The sequence below is a fragment of the Saccopteryx leptura genome, chromosome 1 (genome assembly GCF_036850995.1).
Source record: "Saccopteryx leptura isolate mSacLep1 chromosome 1, mSacLep1_pri_phased_curated, whole genome shotgun sequence".
Lineage (NCBI taxonomy): Eukaryota > Metazoa > Chordata > Mammalia > Chiroptera > Emballonuridae > Saccopteryx > Saccopteryx leptura.
Window position 1 is genome coordinate 310335113 of NC_089503.1, and position 22816 is coordinate 310357928.

The 22816-nt window shown below is 48.7% G+C and overlaps 1 protein-coding gene across 5 annotated transcripts in view; it reads right to left on the reverse strand.

Moving 5' to 3' along the window:
- PLA2G6 (phospholipase A2 group VI) overlaps positions 1-18781 on the reverse strand; it is a 59471-nt gene extending 40690 nt beyond the window's left edge. For 2 of the 5 annotated variants that reach the window (XM_066358388.1, XM_066358384.1), the window contains exons 1-2: positions 12788-12806; positions 8264-8515 (exon numbers count right to left, since the gene is read on the reverse strand). In XM_066358388.1, the coding sequence (XP_066214485.1) occupies positions 8264-8472 (209 nt within the window). In that variant the 5' untranslated portion in view covers positions 8473-8515; positions 12788-12806. Of the gene's footprint in view, positions 1-8263; positions 8516-8615; positions 8651-12787; positions 12816-18705 lie in introns of those variants that run through there. The other 3 variants (XM_066358386.1, XM_066358385.1, XM_066358387.1) reach the window with 3 other exon arrangements.
- Between the last annotated feature and the right edge of the window lie 4035 nt (positions 18782-22816).

Sequence of the window (22816 nt, forward strand, 5' to 3'; positions counted from 1 at the left end):
ACCAGATATCAAGGTTTATTATGAAGTTACACTACTTAAGACAACATAACACTAGGGCAAGAAAAGAAAACAGAACAGGGTCTAGAAATGAACCCATTCACTCAGGGACGCCAGATTTGTGACTAAACTGGTGTTCTAGAGCAGTGGAGAAGAACAGTTTGCAATTACCGGGCCTGGGATAATGGGATCTGCAGATGAAAAACAGGAAAAAGAAATGTGAGCCCTATTTCACACCATACATTAAAAAAAAAACAATTCCAAGTAGATTATCAATCTAGTTATAAAAGGCAAAATAATAAAGCTTCTAGAAGATAACATCTAAAAATATATCATCTTATTTTTTTAAGTGAGAGGAGGGGGGATAGAGAAACAGACTCCCGCATGTGCCCCAAACCAGAATCCACCTGGCAACCCCTATCTGGAGCCGATGCTCTGCCCATCTGGGCCATTCTCCCAACTGACCTATCTTTAGCACCTGAGGCAGAAGCTTCACAGAGCCATACTCAGAATCCGGGGCCAACATGCTACCATCAATTGAGCCATGGCTGCAGGAAAGGAAGAGAGAGAGAGAGAAAAGGGTGAGTGGAGTGGGGAGGCTGTCGCCTTTCCTGTGTGTGCTGACTGGGAATCGAACTTGGAACATCCACATGCCAGGTTGACACTCCACTGCTGAGCCCACTGGCCAGGGCCAAAAATATATCATCTTGACCTCATAGTAAAGGACTTTCTTAAAGAGTATACAAAAGCAAACCATAAATAAGATGAGTAAATTTAACTTCCTTAAGACAAAAAAAACCCAGTTTATCAATAGATACCAATAAGAAAGCACAAAAAAGCCTGACTAGGTGGTGGCGCAGTAGATAGAGCATTGGCCTGGGATGTTGAGGACCCAGGTTTGAAACCCTGAGGCTGCCGACTTGCATGTGAGGTTGTCGGCTTGAGCATGGGATCACAGGTATGACCCCTTGGTCTCTAGCTTGAGCCCAAAGGCGGCTGGTTTGAGCAAGGGATCACTGGCTCGGCTGGAACCCCTCAGTCAAGGCACATATGAGGAAGCAATCAGTGAACAACTAAGGTGCTGCGACTATGGGTTGATGCTTCTCATCTCTCTCCCTTTCTGTCTGTCTATCCTTGTCTGTTCTTCTCTCTGTCACTTAAAAAAAGAAAGCACAGGAAACTACCAAGTGAGTGACTGCAACACAGAAGACCAAGAAGAGATGTGTAAGTGGAGTACAGATGCACAAAGCAACCCTGCTAAAACTCTATACAAAAACAAAAAACCTTTATTTTTAAATGTTCAAGAGAAATGAGCGGGTACCTACCTCACTGAAGAGGATTGCCAACAAGTTACCCAACTTATCAAAAGGTGCTCAACTTCACACAGAATCAGGCAAATGCAAAGTAAAACCTTCATGACATACTACTACACATCCAAGAGAATGACCAAGTTGTTTTAAACCAGCAACACGAAATATGAGAGGATGTGAAGTAACAAGAAATCTCATTCACTGATGGAATTATCCACTAAAGCTGAGAACAGCCTCGATCCAGCAATTCCACTCCTAACAAATACACGACATGTACCAAGACACCTAGAAACAACCCAAATTCCCATCAACACTAGAATGAAAAGTCAAATTGAGATATATCACACAATGAACTTCTGCACTGAAAATGACTGATTCAGCTACAAGCAAAAACATATCACTCTCCCAGGAGCTGAGCAAAGAAGCCAGACACAAAGCAATTACCATAGAAGTCAGGTTAATGGTTCCTTTCCTTTGGGGGAAAGGAGGACAAAGGGGGGTTTCCAGGGTGCTACAGCTTTCAACTTCCTGACATGGGTGGTGGTTAGAGTTATTTGTGATACATCGTTGAGTGGTATGTACTTTCCCGTATGTGTGTCCTCTTTCACTATTTCTGAAACGCTGAAAGAGAAAGACCAGGAGAGGAATTGAAGACAACTGATTGTGCATAGGAACATGGAATTAAGAAAGATTTTTTCCATTCTTTAGAATTGGGCACCTGAAACCTGTATAATTATGTTAACCAGCATCACCCCAATAAAGTCAATTGAAAGTAAAAAGATTTTTTTAAGCACGTTTGTATAGCGACGGGAAATATCCAGTAAAGAAGGGGAGTTATGGAGGAGAGAGAGGATAGAATTGTTGAAATGATATCCTGAACTGGATGAGAGGGGATGGTGACTGTGACGGGGGAATGGCTTCCGTGAGACCCATGGATGGTGCATCTCTAGGGACAGACAGTGAAGGCCCAGCGCATGGGTGCAGGTTGGGTGGACAGGGTGCAGGGAGCTTGTGGTAATTCTCTGAGGCAGAGAGAGCCAGGCCATCAAGGGAGAGAGTAGGTGGTTCCAGAGGATGACATGAGATTCAAGTAAGTCTGAGAGGAGAAGAAGAACCTGTCCCACTGCAGGCTCAGTGCAAGAAAGACTAGGAGAAAACTCAGGTGGCCTGCTGGGAACCAGTGTCCTTGGGGAGGGCCAGGTTTGGGTCAGAGTAAGGAGGCAAAAGGGAGATTTGGAGAAAAGATGAAAGATCTAGAGGGCTCATGGGGTTGGGTCTTCCTCCTGTCTTCCCAAACTGAGCCCCCAGGCTAAAGCTCCCTGGCACCAGTTCTGGGAAGCCTCTGCAGTGGTGGAAGCAGCTGTGGATAAGCCACAAGGGGTCCGTGAACTTTGTGAAATTGCATGCAATGTGTGAACGTGCATTTGAGAGAAGATAAGGTCCTGGAACAAAAAATGGCCAAGAAGCATAAGGCTAGAGGGGTTTCTAACTCTCCAGTTTCAAAGCCGAGCACAAGGTTCTCCAAGCACTTCTCTGTGCCTCCCTCCCTGCTTTGGTCCTGCCACGTCCTGTCCTGTACACCTTCTCCTGGTGAAATATCCCTCACCCTTTAAGGTCCATCTCTCACCCAACTACCCCAGATAGGCCTTTCCCTATGCCCCCCGTCAAGCCCACTTTTACCTTCAGTGGTCGTGATTGCATGTATTCAGTTAACAAGTATTTACCGTGAACCTACAGGCACTATACTGGGCATTAGGAGGAATGACTCAGACCCCATGTCTTAGGAGCCCCGCAGTCTAGTGAGAAAGGTGCACACACAGACATGTGCTGATCCAAGGCAAGAGGGGCTGCTCGAAATAGGAACAGTGCTGAGGGAGAACAGAGGGGTAAGGACAGGCTCACAGAGCAGGAGCCATTATGAGTCAGGCAAAGGAGTGGAGGAAGAGCATTCTTAGTGGATGGAAAAGCAATGGCAAAGAAAGAAATGTCAAGGGGTGAGCTCTATTCAGGAGCATCAGTTTTACATGAGCCCATTAGAATATTTATCCTACTGAATCACCTTTACTGGCTACTGCCTGATCTCTGGAAGACAGAGCCCTGCCCTATTCCACTCTGCTTGGTGATGACAGGCCATGGCTGGATAAATAGGTGAGCGAGCAAATCACAGGAAATATGGCCCAGACATGGGCCACTCAGCTGGTCTGAGGTATCCTGACAAGCAGTTTCACAGCAAAGTCCCAGTGCAGATGTACAGAGGGCCTCAAAAGTCAGCCCCCTTTAGAGAAGCGAAGATCATATGTCACACATGCCTTGAAGTGTGGCCCTGCTTCTGCTGAGATAACGTGAGAGCTGGCAGGTTTCATTAAATAGCACATGTCACAGTAAATGTCAGCAGTCAATGATTAATTGATACCAGGAACACAAGTATGTACATTATCATAATGTACATAGTAATGCCACAAACAACCACTCCAGGGCTCACAGCAGAAGAGCCAATGCCCAGGACCATATGTCAGACTGGGGCCCAGGATGGGCCCAGGTCAGCTGAGCCCCACCCAGTTCACCACACTGCCAGATGGCCCTGGTGAAAAGAAAGGCAGAGGTGAGCTCTGGAGCCAGGATGTCTGGGTCTGAATCCCACTCTGCTACTGAGCAGCTGTGTGATGCTGGGAAAGTTACGTAACTTCTCTGTATTTTCTCCTCTGCAAGATAGGGTCAATGATGCCCCCAGCTCCTTGGGGCTGGTGTGGGGATAAGGGGAGTTAACACTGAGAGGAATCCTCAAGTGGGCTGTGCTAACAAACCACAGATACTGTTACTGTCATTGTTGTCATCTGCATCAGCCAGGGTCAGCTCTCTGCCAGCAGGGGTGCTGTCGGACTCACTGGCCCTAGGCGATAAAACCTGGGGGTTCAGAAGATCCTGGTTTCCTTTCTCATCCTGGTGCTCTGCACACCAGCTAACAGCCCCAGGATCCCAGGGACGCCTCCACATGGAGCCTAGGTGAAGCAGGACCTTGACTGCTACCTCTTAGGCTTTACTTAAGTGCTTAGGGACAGTTCAAAGCCCTCCTGGCAAGTAAAAGGGGGAGGAGACCTTTAAAGAACAGAGCCTCAGCTCCTGAAAAGGATGTCTGGTATACTGAGCCTTCTCTCTACAACAGCGGTTCTCAACCTGTGGGTTGCGACCCTGCTGGGTCGCATCGGAAAATACATAATGCATATCAGGTATTTACATTCCGAATCATAACTGTAGCAAAATTACAGTTATGAAGTAGCCACCAAAATTATTTTTTGGTTTGGGGTCACCGCAACATGAGGAACTATATATATTGCGGGGTCACAGCATTAGAAAGGTTGAGAACCACTGCTCTACAAAATGCAGGGTGTCAGAGCCATGTGGAGTCCCCAAGGCTCTGGCACAGTGCCCCAAGCCCACCCCACTGCAGCCCTCATTCCGAGGCACACCCCAAGGCTGGGCACTGCCATTCCAGCATCTCCTCATAATAACCTCCCCTCCAGCATCTCACTCTCCAATCCTCCACTCACGTTTCCCAGCTCACCAGCTCCAAGGGCCCTGAATCCAACAATCTCCAGGCCCTGACAAGGGCTTGGCACCCAGTGGCCCTCAGTAAATACTGTTAAAGCTGAATCGGTATATCCCACTCATCTCACAAACCTGACATACACCAAGCAGCGTGCGAGGGGCTGGGAGTCACACCAGGATGAATAAGACACACCCACCCAGCCCCTACTCTCACAGGGTCTGTGGTCACCAGGGAAGTAGTTCACTGAGCACAGGGATGAGGTGCTATGGGGACACACAGCAGTGGCCCCTACTCTGGCCTGAAGGCCAGGGAAGGGCAAGTAGAAGTGAGAGCTGTAAAGAAAGGACAGTGTGGCCCTGGCCGGTTGGCTCAGCGGTAGAGCGTTGGCCTGGCGTGCGGGGGACCTGGGTTCGATTCCGGCCAGGGCACATAGGGGAAGCGCCCATTTGCTTCTCCACCCCCCTCCTTCCTCTCTGTCTCTCTCTTCCCCTCCCGCAGCCAAGGCTCCATTGGAGCAAGGATGGCCCGGGCGCTGGAGATGGCTCCTTGGCCTCTGCCCCAGGCGCTAGAGTGGCTCTGGTCCCAACAGAGCGACGCCCCGGAGGGGCAGAGCATCGCCCCCTGGTGGGCAGAGCATCGCCCCTGGTGGGCGTGCCGGGTGGATCCCTGTCGGGCGCATGCAGGAGTCTGTCTGACTGTCTCTCCTGTTTCCAGCTTCAGAAAAATACAAAAAAAAAAAAAAAAGAAATGACAGTGTTCTAGGCAGAGGTAAGAATCTAGGCAAAGGCCAGAAGCACAGGGTGGCCAGAGCTGAGACTGGAGGGAGAAATGAGGCCTCACTAGGGGCCCTTGCAAGCGATGCTAATTAGCTGCTATGTTAAGGAAACAGAAGCTCCTGAAGAGTTGATTAAGGGAGTGATCAGATTTGCCCTCTAAGGTCATTCTAACAGCAGCTTGGGAGCCAGTGGGCGGAGGGTGAGACTGCAGGCAGAGCAACAGCCCGGGAGGCGGGCGCAGGAGTCTGCACAAACAGCGACAGCAGCCGGACAAGATCCTGCTGTGATGGAGAGCATGTGGCTGTGATGCAGCCTCCCCTGCAGTTGGCTGTGGCCACGTGACTAAGTCCTGGTCAAATGCATTTAAATCAAAGGCATGTGTGCAGCTTTCGAAGAAGTGTCCCTAAGGAGAGTGCCCTTCTGTGTTTCTGTTGGATGGAAAGGTGGCTGTGACGGCTGGACCTAGTGTGGTCATCTGGAACCATGTGGTGATCTAGAGAACGGAGATGGAGGCCACACATGGTGGAGCAGCAGGACAGAAGGAGCCTGTTGTTGTCACTGAGGAGTGACTCTGAGGAGCAGAGCTGCCACACCAGCCCTTTCTGCCATGGCCGTCACTCAGCAGGAAACTGAAGTTCTATCCTGGTTCCCCACTGTCATGTTGGGCTTCTATCCCACAGGCCGAACCCGAGTATAACCAACAGAGAGAAGCAGACCTGGGATACACGTGGGAGGAAACCAGACAGAAGGTGGGAAGGACCCCAATCCGTGGCTGAGGGAGACAGAAGAAGCGGAATCACTCCTGGGTGTCTGGATGGCACGACCACGGAGATGCATGTTGGTGCCATTTGCTGATGCGGAAATGCTTGGGTGGGTGCAGGTTAGAGGGACTCCAGAACCAAGTGAGGAATGCCAGTAATTCCAAGAGGAGATGGGAGCTTAGCCTGAAACCCCACCCAGTAATGCTCCTTATCCTGTCTCAATGCATGGAGACACAGCTGCACAGAAAGAGAAACGGGTCAGGAACCAGATGACGCAAAGACGGCTTCTTCACTGCTTCCTGTGCAGCCCTGGATGAATCACCCCTCGCCCGGGCCTCAGTCTTCTCATCCATACAAGGAGATACTGCCCTCCTTGCTTACCTCAGTGGGTCACTGGAGGATGTGCTAATGCACCGTGCGTGAAAGTAATGTCAACGACAGGTGCCACCCGACCAAGGGCAGTAATAGTGCAGGTGTAGTTAATGAACTGTTGGCAAAGGGGTAACCCCCTGAGATGGAAGTCCACCGACAGTGGGGCTCAGGCTTCCCGAGACAAATCTGGAATCTTGTCAAGGGATATTTACAACTCCTAGGACTTAGCAATGATTTGCAAGGGGAGGGTGTGGCGCACCCAGGACAGGGTACCTCAAAAGTCAGGATGAGCGGCCCTCCACAGAGTGGCCCCACGGCCCTGGTTCTGTGCGTTCCAGAACTGCAGCCTCAGCAGCAGGGCTCTGGAGCCGCAGCCAGAGTCTGGACTAGTCTGGACTGGCTATTGAATGTGTTCTTCACCCAAATGCCCAATCTGATGCCTCTGCCTCAGCTTCCCTGTGAAGCCAGGACCTGAATTCTCACCTGATTGGCTGGGGCCCCAATATTCTGCTTTGCTCTTCTCCTGGTGTCTGAACCTTGATCCTCAGTTGCCACTTTCTGCGACTCTTGTGGCCACACCTCCTTAATCAGGATGATCCCCAGAGGTTCCCTCCAGCCTCACTTCTCACCAAAGCCCTGGGTGCACCTAGGGCCCAGCCAGAGCCATCTGCCTATAGGTCCCCTCCTCTGTGCCTCTGCAGGCCTTAATCACCCTTTTCTGCTGGGCACGCTCCTACTCATTCTTCCTCACACAGAGTAGTCCACTAGGAAGTGGTTGCTTCTGTGGTCCCACTGTTCTGTGGGCTGTGCCTCTATCTCAGCACTCCTCACATGCTACTACCTGGTTTACAGGGGGCTCCCCCAAAGATTGCACGTTCCTTAAAAGCACAGAGCACGTTTTGTCATCTCACAGCAGCAGCTGGGCCTTGCCCAGGGCCCAGGACTCCAGACAGTGGAGGTGCTTGGTGTATGCGGACTGGATGGATGGATGACTGAATAGCCGGGGAGATGAGTAAACAGAAAAGGAACTATCAGTATCACCCAACTCAATGCCAGCCTGCAGGATCCCAAGCTTCTCAGGACCCTGCAGCTGGCTTCTGACCCTTTCTGTCTAGCCCATGACATACCCAGTGTGCCCTGAGAAGTGACAGCTGTCTACCCCTAATAGGCTCTCCTGAACAAAACTTGGCCAGCCCCTATAAGACGGTCATGCCTTTCAAGACTCAGGGCTACAGGTGACCCTTGGACCTAACCTGACTGACTCTACTCAGCTTCCCCATCCTTCTTCCTTCTCTCTGTCTGCATGGGTCAAGCAACAACGAGCAGCCCAGCCTTCTATCCTCATGCCCCTGCTCCTGGGACCCTGATGGGCCAGAAGGAATGGAGTCTAGGAAGCTGCTCCCTCCACTAAGGAGCAGTTCCCTCTCCCACCCCTCTCTAGACCTAGGAGGAGTCAAACGAAAGACACGTGTGCATGCATCACAGCTGATCCTCACCCACCGGAATCCACTCTGTGAGTTTCTGGGGTTGACCAGAACGCAATCCCAGGTGCGAGTGGGAGTGTTCTTGAACAGAATCAGCTGCCCTTCCTCCCGGATCCGGCCACTCGAGGTGTAGTCAGCCATGTCCACCTCCTTCACCCGGAATGGATTGGAGAACAAGCTGGTGACGCTACTGAGGGTATTCACCAGGCGGCCGAAGAACTGCATCTTCTGTGGGGCTGGTGGGGAGGCCCTGCTGCCTTCCCCCAGTCTGGAAGAAAATGGGGTCTCTGGTCAGCTGGGCACGGTCTCCCATGCCCACCTCACCAAGTACAGCGGTTTCCTGCCCAGGCACCCAGATGGCTCCCTACCAGCGCGGTTCCCCTGATCCTGGGCCTGCAGGGACCTGAAAGGAGGGAAAGAGAGAGATGGCACTGAGTGGGAGGTAAGAAGACCTAATGGGAATTACAGAGCTGCCACTGTGCACTGGTGACCAGACTTCCCAGCTACCTGACCCAGTTTCCCAGCAGACTCAGTTTCCTCATCTGTAGCGTGGAGCTACATTTTTAAAAAATTGACTTTAAAGAGAAAGGAAGGGAGAGAAAGAGAAAGAGAAACATCAATTTGTTGTTCCACTTATTTCTGCATTCACTGGTTGATTCTTGTATGTGCCCTGACTGAGGATCAAACCTTGGTGTATTGGGATGATGCTCTGAACAACTGAGCTATCCAGCCAGGGCCAGTGTAGAGTTGTAGGAATACACAGGCAATCCTGCCCTGTGCCGATGGAGGGCTTCTCCCTACACACAGGAGGTGGAGAGTCAACTTTTTGGCACTCAAAGAGTTTGGCAGGGTCATTTCAACTCCGCAAACAAAACCAGTGTCCACTCTCTACTAGAGACCACAAGAGGACCAGAATCACCTCACACCCCACCAGGGGCAGAGAACTGTAAGCACTTGTCTAAAACCTTTAATACTTGCTACAATGGTTTCCCAAGAAGCTCTAAGGAAACACAAAACCAAGCTCTTCAGAAATTAATATGAATGAAAAGACTCAGAAAAAGCAAACATGTGTTGGATGGAAATTTTACATTTCATATTCTTGAGGTCACAATTTCTACTATGGAAATTATCCCCAGTTTGGACGACAGAAGAACTAGATGTCTTGTTATTTCCTGGGTTTCCAGAAAGCACACTGCCTTCCTAAGTCAATGTCACCAATAGAGGCCTACCTCTGCCTCTGTGCCAAAACATCACCTACCAGAAGAGCACAACAGACACTAAGGACAGATCCTCAAGTGCGGGCGCTCTGTGGGAGAGTGGGCCTCTGAGTGGACACTAGTCACACCCTGGCCCAGGTGTTGAGGAGAGGATCAATTTCAGGGGTAAAAGGAACAAGAGGCCTCTTTTCATCATCTAAATAGAGAATACGAGTCAATAATGATAATTATATTGGAGGCATTTATTGAGCACTTACTAGGTAGCAGGCCTTGAGCTAAGTCCATCACATCACGTCATTGTCTCCTTTCCCACAAAACCACACAAGGCTGATGCATTGAGTACAGCTCTGGAGCAAAACTGCATTCAGATCCCAGCTTCACTACTCACCAGTTGTGTGACCTTGGGCAAGTTACTTAACCCGAGGCTCAGTTTCCTCATCTGTAACATGGCGACCATAACAGTGCCTTAATAATAGAATCTAGCCCATAGTAAATGTTCAATAAACGTTAACCCTCTTTACTTTGACCCCTTTTACAGATAAGGAACTGGGGCTTAGAGAAGCATGTTGCAGAGCTTGGCCCTGGCCAGGTAGCTCAAATGGTGAGAGTGTTGTCCCGATATGCCAAGGTTGCGGTTCCATCCTGTCAGGACACATGTAAGAATCAATCAATGAATGCATACATAAGTGGCACAACAAATTGATGTTTCTGTCTCTAATATCAATCAATTAAAAAAGAAAATGCTTTGAAGCATGACAATGTTCCTTCCTTTTTTGATTAGTAGTAAGTGTGGTGAGAACAGCCTATGAGCCTCAGTTCTCCTTTAAAATGAGAACGATGCTCACCTCTTGGTGCAAGGTAAGAATGGAATGAGAACATTTGTGAGAATGCTTAGACCTGTGTCAAGTTCTTCCTTTCTTCTGCATCAGAGAGTGTAAGGACAGAGGAGCTGGGGTGAGGACAGGAGAGAACCCCAAGGAAAAGTGTGGGATTGGTCCCAGGCAAAAACAAAACCCAAAATGGAAGACAGGCATGCACATCAATGTGCACAATAACAATTTTTGTTTTGACAAAGAAATAGAAGCAACTTCAGTGCCCAACATTAGGGCAATTGTAAATTATCAAACATTTATCCTAGAGACACCATGCGGTCATTAAAACCTGTGACTGTGAAGGTTGTAACAACTCAGGAGGAGTGTGTGACATTCCGTTACAGGCTCAGTGACATAGAGTCCATGTGCCCCCCATCAAGTCCCTGCTGCTCAGGGGCTGCAAGCACGGCCTGCAGAGCCCCCACCTCCCACTGCAGCCTCTCCCCTTTCGTCCCACCCCACCAACTCCAAACCATACCCGATTCCAGAAAGCTGCACTGTTCCACACTGCTTTGCCTGTCTGTGTGGGTTTGTTGATCTGGCCAGTCCTTCCCCGCTTCTTCCTCCTGCCAGGTTGCACAATTCCTAAAGCTACTCACACCAAACACTCATGGGCCTCTTTCTGGGCTCTACCCTGTTCCCAAGAGTTTACATCTACCATTTCATCTGCACCACTGTCCATTACCACTGTTACCAATGTTATCCTCGTTTTACACATGAGAAAATCAAGGAACAGAGAAGTAAAGTAGCACACCCAAGGTCACACAGCTCGTGGGTGGAAGAGTGAGGACTTGAGCCCACATGGGCTGGCTCTGGAGTCTGAGCTTCTCAAAGGCAGGTGCTGCACCCCTGCACTCACCCCGAGCACTAAGCTTGGCCCATAGGAAGTTTGTTAAAAACATAATTTGCATAATTTAACTGAGTAAAAATTAGGCACAGAAAAAGACAGAACGAAAGACTGATAAAAAACATTCCAAAATACTAAGAGTAGATAAGGGTATTGGGTTTATGGGCATTTTTTTCCTTCTCCCTATATTCTAAATGGTATGGAAAATGATTATATTTTTAAAAGAAAGTAAGTGTGGTGTTAGCCTGAGGGAAAGGGGGTGGGGAAAGGTGGAGGTGGCAAAGGGGGGATAAATGGGGACAGAAAGACTTTGCTTGGGGCGGTGGGCACGTGATGCAGTGTGCAGATGTTTTGTTGAGTTGCATACTTAAAACCTGTATGGTTTTGTGAACCAATGTCACCCCAATAAATTAATAAAATAACAGAAAGTAGGACTATAGGGGAGATAGGGGGACCCTTGGGGTCAGCCTGGCTTAGAAAGGCAGCACAGAGGCTCCCAGAGGGCAGGCTGGCTGCACCGGGAATGGTGCTCACTAGAAGTGGGAAGTTAGGAGCGTCGGCACTAGGGAACCCACGCTGGCTAAGGGGTGGAAGGTCACTGTGGTGGTCCAGCTTGATAGAAGGAAGATACCCCTGCCCAGAGGAGACACACCCTCCACAGAGCCCTGGGCTGGTGCCAGGGGTGCCTCCCACATCGACAGCAGCCTGACCACTGAAAGGACACACCGGGCTCTCCTCCCGCCTTCCAGGCCAGGCAAGAGGATGAAATGACACAATGTAGGGAAAGTGTCCAGGATGCTCTGGGCGCATAACAGTGGCCATTGTTATCACGAGGTGGAAGAAAGGAAATTAAAACACCAGGCCACATCCTGGAACAATCATAACAGGCCAACCTGGAGAGTGCAGGTGTGGAGCAGACAGCACATGCTTGCGCTTCCTACTCGTTTCTGTGGCTTCCTCCCATCCCCGCCATCTCTGATCTCAGAGCCCGGGTTTTTTCCAGCACAGTTTCCCATCCCCTGTCAGAGGCCCAGCTTGTCTGCTTGGTTCCTTCAGGGAAGAATTACCATGGCTGCTGGGTGTGAGGTGCCCGTGGAGGAACTGTAAAGCAGGAAGGACAAGGAATATTACCCCCATTTCAGAGGTAAAGAAACTGAAGTCCAGAGAGGCCTTAAATTGTGGGTGTTCGAAGAGTAATTTAAGGAGATGTTGATGTCCACCGAAAAAGCAAACAAAAAATCCTTACTGGGATCAGAGGGCAATTTGCACTAACAGATAGACTCTTGGGTGAATTTCCTGGAAGGAGCTAATTGGGTTCACCAAATGAGTAGTCACGGGGGAACTCAAGCCCAGTCTCTGTCTTAAAAAGTACACAGCCCCTTGTGGCAGAAGTGTCAGGGAAGAATGGCTAGAGGAGGTGACTCTTGAGCTGTACTTTGAAGTTGGGGGTGGGGTAGAGGTCTTCCCAGAAGACAGAGCCCACAGCATGCGTGGAAAGGCATGGGGACAGGAGCCTGCATGACCCATCTGGGAATGAGCATTTTCCCTGGGGCCAGGTAGCACAAAGGAGGGGCTACGATTACTGCTGCTATCAACATGAATACTGGTCACCATGGAGCCAGTTGTCCAGCATCTGACATGCCAGCCTTGATCACAGCCACCATGTAAAGTGGGTTCTTTATTCCTAGTTTACAGACAAGGAGACAAGTTCAGTAAGTCTAGCAAGGATTGGGGAGCATGTAGGATCGTTATGGGGGTGGTTAGGGAGAACTCAGTCACCAAATATCTGGTTCCCCCTGGGCCACAAATTCCCTGAAGGGCTGTCGCAGGTCTCAGGCAGGAGAGGAAGTGCAAAGCCACCAGGCCCTGGGCCTGTCCTCTCTCCTATTCTGGAAGCTTATGTGTAAAAACAGCTCTCCCAGAGTGAAAGGGGACACTTCCGGGCCTGTCTCAGATGGAGTGCCCTCCCCTATTCCTGCCAGAGCCTCTGCTCTTCTTTCAAGGCCCAGTGACCCCCACGAACCCTCAGGGCATCACACCTGCCCCTCTTGCGACACTCTCCCTCCCAACTCACACTAGAGCCCTGTCTGTACATATGCACCATGAAGGTCAGGTCCACCCCACCCATCTTATAACCTCCCTGTGCAAATCAGACTCCCTGTCCAGCGGCTCCCCATTACCTGGCAGAGAAAGAATGTGAGCATCCAGGTGAGCTAACCTGGCCCACTCCTGCAGCCTATAGCTGTGCCATCAAAACCTCCACATTTGGGGCCCTGGCCGGTTGGCTCAGCGGTAGAGCGTCGGCCTGGCGTGCGGGGGACCCGGGTTCAATTCCCGGCCAGGGCACATGGGAGAAGCGCCCATTTGCTTCTCCCCCCCCCCCTCCTTCCTCCCTGTCTCTCTCTTCCCCTCCCGCAGCCAAGGCTCCATTGGAGCAAAGATGGCCCGGGCGCTGGGAATGGCTCCTTGGCCTCTGCCCCAGGCGCTGGAGTGGCTCTGGTCGCGGCGGAGCGACGCCCCGGAGGGGCAGAGCATCGCCCCCTGGTGGGCAGATGGGCAGAGCTTCACCCCTGGTGGGCGTGCCGGGTGGATCCCGGTGGGGCGCATGCGGGAGTCTATCTATCTGACTGTCTCTCCCCATTTCCAGCTTCAGAAAAATTTAAAAACAAAACAAACAAAAAAAAAAAACCTCCACATTTGGGCCTCAGTGTCGCTTCATGCTCACTCTCCTGCCCCCCACCCCGACCTGTCTTCCTTGTCTCAGAGGATGCTCTTAATAAAGGACTGTTAGACAAATGGATAACCCCTGTTGCCCTTCAAGACTCACTTTGTGTGCCGCCACCTCTAAGAACCATACCCTGTGCCTCCCCTGCTCTCAACCCCGGTACCCATGCTCCTTCCTCCGTACCCTCCACCACTCAGCACTCCCCCCCCTCTGCAGCCCTTATCTTGTGAGACTGAGAGTGTATCTGTGGGTCTGGGCTGCCTGCCTGCCCCTCTTTCATTTGTTTATCCAAGCACCTAGCAAGCAGTGGCTGTTTAATAAATGTTTGGTGAGTGAATGAGAACTAGTGAATGAAGCAACTGGAAGCCCAGGGGCTGGCACCTGGGACACCCCCTCCTTCCTCTCTAACTCCCTTGCAGGTGGTAACAGACCATCCTATTCTCTGCTCACTCTGAGCTATGTCAACACAACAGAAAGGCTCAGGGAGTGCTCAACCCTGCTGGGCTCCAGGAGTGACACTGAGCTTTGGTCTGGAAAGTTCAGCTTTATATACCACCAGCTGAGTTCATTCATACTCCAAGCAGAAAGACTCTTAAAGCCCCTGCTTCCTACTTGAAGAAGCCTAGCCAGAGGGGCCGGACAGCCACCTGGGAGGCGCGTGACAGGATTCACAGGCCGCCGTGCCAGGAAGCTGACCTCACAGGACTGGCCACGTGGGGACTCTGGGAGCACACGCAGAGCTGCTCAAGCTGGAAATCAGGCTTCACGAGACCTGGCTGCTTACGACAGGATGTCCCATGATTGGAATGACAGGCACAGGACAGCAACACCCTCCTGTGTGGCTGATGTCTCCCCCAGTCCACTGCCCTGGCAGATGGGCTGAGAACATGGGGTATGATCAGAGCACCAAGCCTGCACTGACCACTGCAGACTTCCTTCCTGCACCTCTTAGCACATGAGCACGTCTCCCCGCAGGCCACAACGCTTCACAGCTGATGGGGACTTTCACATTGTAGCTGCCATGACACTCACAAAATGTCTGTCAAAGAGAGAATGTGCAGTTGTGGAGAATATGGGGAAACTGAGGCTCAGAGAGAGATGGGTGGTGTTGCCTGGTAGCTGGACTCATGCATTGAACAGTACTCAGCAGAGGGCCTGCACACAGTATGCACTCAATTAGTACATGAGGAAAGACTGGATGAAAGTCGGGGTCAAGTCAGATGTCACTTCCACCTCCCATTGGAGCCTCTGGACCTCCAAGGCTGCCTCCAAAACAAAATGTTCCTCCAAATGTTTGCTCTGACCCAGCTCATCCCTCTTTCCTAAGAGAGTGATGAATGGGGAAGAGCTGGCTCCCATCACCTTCTACCCCAACAACACTGCCATATTCGTCCAGCACCACCTGGGCACCAGGCACCCCACCAAGTTTTTTAGGCAATTATATTTAATTCTCAAAGCACTCACTCAAGAAGGTATACTTCTCCCATGTTACACCCAGGAAACTGAGACATAGGGGATTATGTGACTCATCAGAGCTGAACCCAGTGAGCTGGAATCTAGAGCACCAGCTGATAATCCTCAGACCATCTTCAGGATAAAGCCCGGCTGGAAAATGGCTGAGTGAGGCATGATTTTCAGACCTCGTACTCCAAAAACTAAGGCCCTCACCTTATAAATGCACTGCCATTCACATGAGCCAAAGCAAAACACTTTTTGAAAAAGGTAACTCTTTTATTCACTCTGCTCAGCTGGATCACAGCTGGAAGTAAACTGCCCCAGAAGTATTGCTGGAGCTCCCAAGGACAAGAGACATCAATAACTCTAAGAGATCTTTAGCCTGACCAGGCGGTGGCGCAGTGGATAGAGCGTCGGACTGGGATGCGGAGGACCTGGGTTCAAGACCCGAGGTTGCCAACTTGTGCGCAGGCTCATTTGGTTAGAGCAAAAGCTCACCACCTTGGACCCAAGGTCGCTGGCTCGAGCAAGGGGTTACTCAGTCTGCTGTAGCCCCATGGTCAAGGCACATATGAGAAAGCATTCAATGAACAACTAAAGTGTCACAATGCGCAACGAAAAACTAATGATTGATGCTTCTCATCTCTCCATTCCTGTCTGTCTGTCCTGTCTATCCCTCTCACTGACTCTCTCTCTGTCTCTGTAAATAAATAAATAAATAATCTTTAAAAAAAATAACTCTAAGAGATCTTTGGGCTGGTGGCACGGGACAGGGTGGCCCATGTTAATGACTCCCTCTACAAATATTTATTGAAGACCGATTATTTGGCAGGCATTGATCTAACTGCTAAGAATACACCAATGAACAAAACAGACAAAATCCCTGCTCTCCCAGAACTTATATTTAGAGGGCTATAAATAATAAAGAAGATAAATGGGAAAAGTATATGCATAGGTTTAGAGGCTGATTAGGTGCTGAAGAGAAAAATAAACCAGAGCAGGTAGACAGAAAGTGTCCAGAAAGACACTGAATTTTTAGACAGAGTGAACAGGCAAGTCCTCAACCAAGAACTTGACCTTGAATAAAGCCTTAAAGGAAATAAAGGCAAAAGTCATAAAGATATCTAGATGAAGAGTTTTCCAGGCAGAGGGGTGAGCAAGTGCAAATGCCCTGGGGCTGCAGCATGCCTGGTAAGTTCCAGGAACAGGAAGCCAGCCTTCGAGGACAGAGAGACAACTGGAGCCAAGCATGCACAGTGAGAGAAGCCACTGCAGGGCTTGAAGCAAAGGGAGTGACATTTTAACAGATCGCTTTGGCTGGATGCAGAGTTGTATAGGCACCAAAGATAATCATACAGCTTTGGCCTGAGCAACTAGAAGAATACTGCCATTTCTTAAAGATGGGAAAGTGAGTGGGAGGGACAGGTTTTGGATGATGGTGGAAAAAGGATGAAGGGGTAAATATTTAAGAATTTAATTCTAAAAACTTTAAGTTTGAAATGCCTAAGTTTCAGGTATTAAATGGGTAACTAGCTATGTGAGTCTATCATTCAGGGGAAAGGTTTGGACAGGACTGGAGATATAAATTTGAAAGCTGTTAGGGTAGAGATGGTACTTAAAGCTAAGAAAATGGATGAGATCACCAAAAAATGAGGATGGACAAAAAAAAAGAGAAGAGGCATTTAAGGCATGGACCTATTAAAATGTTCTCCTAGGTAGCCACCCTTTACAAAGTGACGCTTGTAACACAGGCATCTCCTTCACTACAGCAATGTGTGTGCGCGTGTATAACACACACATATACATTTAAATTCCTCCTTCCTCTATTGCTGATGTCATTCTGCTGAGTGAGAAGGGAATTTCCTTTTGGGCTTACTGTCATCTAACAAGAAAGTAACCCTTGGAAGGAGAAAAAGTGCCCTGGGCACTGAGACCATAGTAGTGATCCTTACACAGCAGGGCAATCACATTGGCTCTAATGTTATGAAGTACTGTGTTCAGATTTTAGCTCCAACCTGCACCAACTGGTGTGATCTCAGGGAACTCACCTGCCCTCTCTCTACCTTATGTTCAGTGGGAATAACGCTGGCTATATCGAGGTTAGCCTAGCACATAGTAAACAGTCCATTAATATCTGTTAAATAAAGGAGGAATGCATGAATGAATGGTAAGGATGACATAGAAGAGAGCTTTACTCATAGTGAATGATCAATACAGCCAAATACTAAGTGAAAGACAATGAACCTTCTACTTATCTTCTCTTCCTTTGTTTGTTTTTTCCATTCTATCCCTTTCTCTTTCCTGTCTATGACAAAATAGCAAAACTATGCATTTGTACAGGACCATACTGGTTACAAAGCTTTGCTTTCTACCTTATGTCAAGTTTTGAACCTTACAACAGCCTTATGAGGGCAGGGAATACAATTCCCCCTGTCACAGATGAGGAAACTGAGACTTGGACAGAAAATGGCCTCCAAAACTCCAGGAGCATTTTGAGGCAGAAAGAACATTTTGAGGCAAAGACAGTAACAAAAACACTGCATTCAGCTCAAGGGTGGAGCATATGTGTTGCCAAACCTAACATCCTGTTGGGTAGGCAAGAGGCAGGTGAAGGAAAGATTCAGAAGCGCAGGGGAAGGTATTTGTTTGATAATCCATTTTTTAAAATGTGCACAGATCCCTCAGTCCCCTGTGCCTTTCCTCACCCACACCCATGGTCCTGCCTGTCCCAGTCACATGGTCACATGCACCCTGTCACCTGTTTTCAGGTCATCTGTAGGAGCAGGAGGTGGACAGAAGATTGGGGGGTTGGGGGACTATGGCTATGGGGAAGGAAGGAGAATGGTGAGGGGAGCAGGCATAGATGGAATCTGGGTACGGGAGAGACAATAAGCAGGGAGTCAGAAATGGGGTACAGTAAAATGGAGAACAGGGAGACAAATGGAGGTGAAGTGGGGATCAAATAAAAATACAGAGGCAGAAAAATAGGGAACACTTAGGCACAGGAAGATGGGGAGGGGAGGAGGGGTTGACTCAAAGTTAGGGACAGAGGAAAGACACACAGGGCAGACAAGGGTACTGAAGAGGACTCAGGGCCGTCGCTAGGGTCCCTGGGGTGACAAGAGAGGTCACGGGATGGGAGTTGGGGAAGCTGGTGGATCAAAGGGAGGAACCTGGGGGAACTCAGGAGTCACACAAGGGTCAATGGAGGACATGCCTCAGAATAACGGAACGCTGAGAAGGTACGAAGGAGGGACCACGATGTCTGAGGCGCTGAGGAGGTTCAGGAAGAGTTAGGGAAGGGGCTCCCCCAGGCCCCGCCTCCCCTGCCCCGTCACTCACCTCGGCTTACTCAGCACTTCTAGTTCCTTCTACTTCCGCCAACAAACGAGCCCAGGGCCACAGCCACCGCTCTCCGCCAATCACCGAAGGCCTTGCCTCCCCAGTCGCCGCTGAGGCCCCACCCCCACACCGCGAGCGCGGCGCTCAAGGAAGGCGGGGAGGAGACGCCGCCATCTTATAACTGCCCAATGGAAGAGGCTCTCATCGCCAAGGGAGGCCGGGCTGTGGGCTGCAGCCAATCCTCGCCGGTGGGATTCGGCCACGTCTGTGTTGGGCGGAAGATGTTCGTGTGGGCTTGTTGGCAGACATGTTGGTGAGGGGCAGGCGTGTCTTTCTTCTCTGCCCTCCGCTTTCTGTGAAGGTCTAAAGTCCGAACCTGCCGTTAATGATGGCTTATAAAGAGAAATTAAACCCAGCAAGGAGGAACCTGCTTTGATTTTGCCGAGTACCTTTAAGCTATGGTTGCCAGATTTAGTAAATAAAATGTGGGATGCCCAGTTAAATTTGAATTTAAGCTAGCCAGTAATTTTAAGTATAGTCATGATTAAAAAAAAAAAATACTCGTTATCAGGCAGCCCTACCCCAAGCCTATCTCATGAGGTATTTTGGCACTTCTGGTAGAAACTCGGGCAAATGACTTGGTCTCTGTGCGCTTGTCTGAGAAGTGAGCACAGTAATAATACCTTACAGGGTTGTGATGACGGGAGAGAAATCGGTCTCCGGGTCTCCACATACCGGGGTTTCTGACTGAGCAGATCATATCCCCACTCCGAGCTCACTAGGCTTGATTGGACAACTTTTATTCCCTTTATGATTTTTCAACCGCAGGTCTAGAAGAGTTATCCATGCTGCTGTCCGTCCAGTTGGGAACTGGAGTTGCTCTTGTCATTCTATGAAAAGAAGAGAGTTTGGTCCTCTGTCTTTCCAAAGATGTCAGTGCCCAGACTGAGGGCAGCTGCTGCAACTGGAGCAAAGTTTAGTTAAGAATCTAAAGAAGTTATAAACTAACGAAAGTAATATTGGTACAGAGCTTGATCAGTTACAAAGTAACTTCACATCCATCATTGTTGGGTTGAGTTACTCTTGTTGACATTTTTAGGGAAGTCCATGTAAGAAACATACAAACCTATCTTTATGAGTTTGTTTGAGTCAAACTGAGGACATAGGCCAGAGAGCAAGATCTCAAATGCTCTGGAGAATAACAGTTTTGCAGTTTCTTTTATGTATTTGAAATTAAGAAAGATTAGAGAAAGCAAGACAGGAATTGGACTACAGCATAGTTCATAAGATTATGTGCTCTCTTGAAGGTTAATGCCCCTTTGAGGGTTATTACTTCTGGTATTTCAGAGGTGTATTAACCTAGATGCACAAGAACAATGGACAGGGCTGGCTTAAAGCCTTTCACTAAAGAAGTTCAAGGCCTGGGGCATGACTACCCACCATGACCTGCCCCCTTAGGAATTTATGATCAGATCATCCTGTGAGGTTACCTTCCACAGAACCCCGTTCTTTCCATACACACAGATGAGGAAACGGTTCCCTTACACTAAAATTTTGCTCAAGAATTTCAGCTGGGAGTGAAGAATGGGATGAAGATTCAGAATTTTGAATGAAAATCTCTTGCCCTACATACCCATAACAAGCAAAGTTAGGGCGATGGTTATCAGGAAGCTTGCAAAAGTCCAGGCATTCCTCCCTCTACTGAGCAGTCAGACCTGCAAAATATGCGTAGGTTCAACAGAATGAGTCCCATTCTTCAGCAAACATCCATCTTTGTGTTCAAGGTGGGACTGCAAGGCAAGTTTGTCAACACAGACACACAACTGAACCTGAAATGCAGAAAAGGCCAAGGGAGGCTTTATCACTCTTCAGACACACTCAAAGTCCAGAAAGAAATGAATCAGATAGATCTCAGGACCTAAAATAGTTGAATGAATGAGGGAACTGGAGTTGCTGTTGTCATTATGTGAAAAGAAGGGAGTTTGGTCCTCTGTCTTTCCAAAGATATCAGTGCCCAGAATGAGGGCAGCCACTGCAACTGGAGCAAAGTTAAGAATCTAGACAAGTTACAAACTAGCCAAAATATCTAATATTAGTACAGAGCTTTACCAGTTATACAGTAACTTCACATCCATCATTGTTGGGTTATACTTCCCCCAGGTATATCTGGTAAAAACTGTTAAGTAGATAAAGCAAGAAATGAAGAATGTGGTTATTAGGTAGCATTGAATGAACAAGTAATGGAAGGAGGGGCAAGTAAGCACAAGGAATACATTCTGTTGGTTTCTAACTGGATTTTCCATTGGAGCAGTTCAATTCAAAGAATTTATTTTGAGGGACTGTCCTAGGGCCCTGAAGCTACAAACATCCCATAGCAAGCTGTCTGCCTTCAAGGAGCCCAGGGTCCAGAGGGTCAGACTGGACCACACAGTCTGACCCTCTGGACCACATACCCTTCCTTAAGGAGATAGATGGATATTTAACTGACATGCTAATAGTGCAGTTTTACACATTTACCTTGTTTGATTCTCACAACAACCCAGAGAAGTGATACTATCACTCCCACTTTATAGATGAGGAAACCAAGGTTCTCCAAGGGGAAATGACCCCCAGAATCATATGTCAACTAGAGGCAGAACCAGATCAGAAGCTATCTTGTCTTTTCTTTCCCTGAACTTCCCTGAAACTTGGCAATGTTCTTGATGCTGATGAAACCACAGGGAACAAAATAGATAAAAGTCTCTGCCCTTGTGGTGCTCACAGTCTACAGGGGAAAAACAGATGATAAACAAGATAGAAAAGTCAAACAGAGAGTGTGTTTTGCTAAAGTCTGTAGGTGAAATGTCATGATGTTGGTTAGCATCTTTCCTTCAAAAAACCTTGAGTGTTGAATCTGGGGTTATGTATATGAGTGCCATTGCACTAGTCCTTCCATCGTCTGTGTTTGAACATTTTTATAATTAAAAGGTTGGGGGGAAATATACTACCCTAGATATATGCTATACAGTAAAAGAAGGGAGGAAAAACAGGGAGAGTTGCAATTTTAATCAGAGTGGCCAGGCAAGGCCTCACTAAGAAGGAAGACAATTAAATAAAAACTTGAGGGTGCCCTGCCAGGTAGCTCAATTGGTTAGAATGTCATCCTGATATGTCAAGGTTGCGGGTTCAATCCCCAGTCAGGGCACGTACAAGAATCAACCAATGAATGCATAAATGAAACAACAAATTGATCTCTCTCTCTGTCTTTATCAAAAAAAAAAACAGCCTGACCAGGCGGTGGTGCAGTGGATAGAGCGTTGGACTGGGATGCAGAGGACCCAGGTTTGAGACCCCGAGGTCGCCAGCTTGAGCTTGGGCTCATCTGGTTTGATCAAAAGCCCACCAGCTTGAACCCAAGGTCGCTGGCTCCAGCAAGGGGTTAATCAGTCTGCTGAAGGCCCGCGGTCAAGGCACATATGAAAAAAAAAAAAAAAAAGCAATCAATGAACAACTAAGGTGTTGCAACGCGCAATGAAAAACTAATGATTGATGCTTCTCATCTCTCTTTGTTCCTGTCTGTCTGTTCCTGTCTATCTCTCTCTCTGACATACTCTCTGTCTCTGTAAAAAATAAATAAATAAATTTTAAAAATCTAAAAAAAAGAGACTAAGCTAAAAAAACAAAAAACTAAAACAAAACAAACAAACAAAAAACCCTGAAATTGATGAGAGAGGGAACCATGTGGCAACCCAGGAAAGAGTGTCCCAGATTGAAGGAACAGCAAGAGCAAAGGCCCTGAGGTGCCCTGAGGCAGGAGTTTTTCCTGCATGTTTCAGGGAAAACAAGGAGGCGAGGGTTCTGGAGTAGAATGAGAGAGCAGGTGAGGCCAAAGCGCTACTGGGGCCGGTAGGACATTGTGGACCATTTACACATTTTTGCTTTAACTCTGAGGGAAATGGGGAGCCATGGAGGTTTTTGAGCAGAGGAGTGACCTGATCAGACTTAGATTTTAGCAGATCTATTGCAGACTAGAATATAAGGACAAGGCAGAGGCTGGGAGATCAGTGAAGAGGCTAATGCAGAAATCCAAGTGAGAGACAATGGTGTGACTATGATGCCATTTAATCATCCC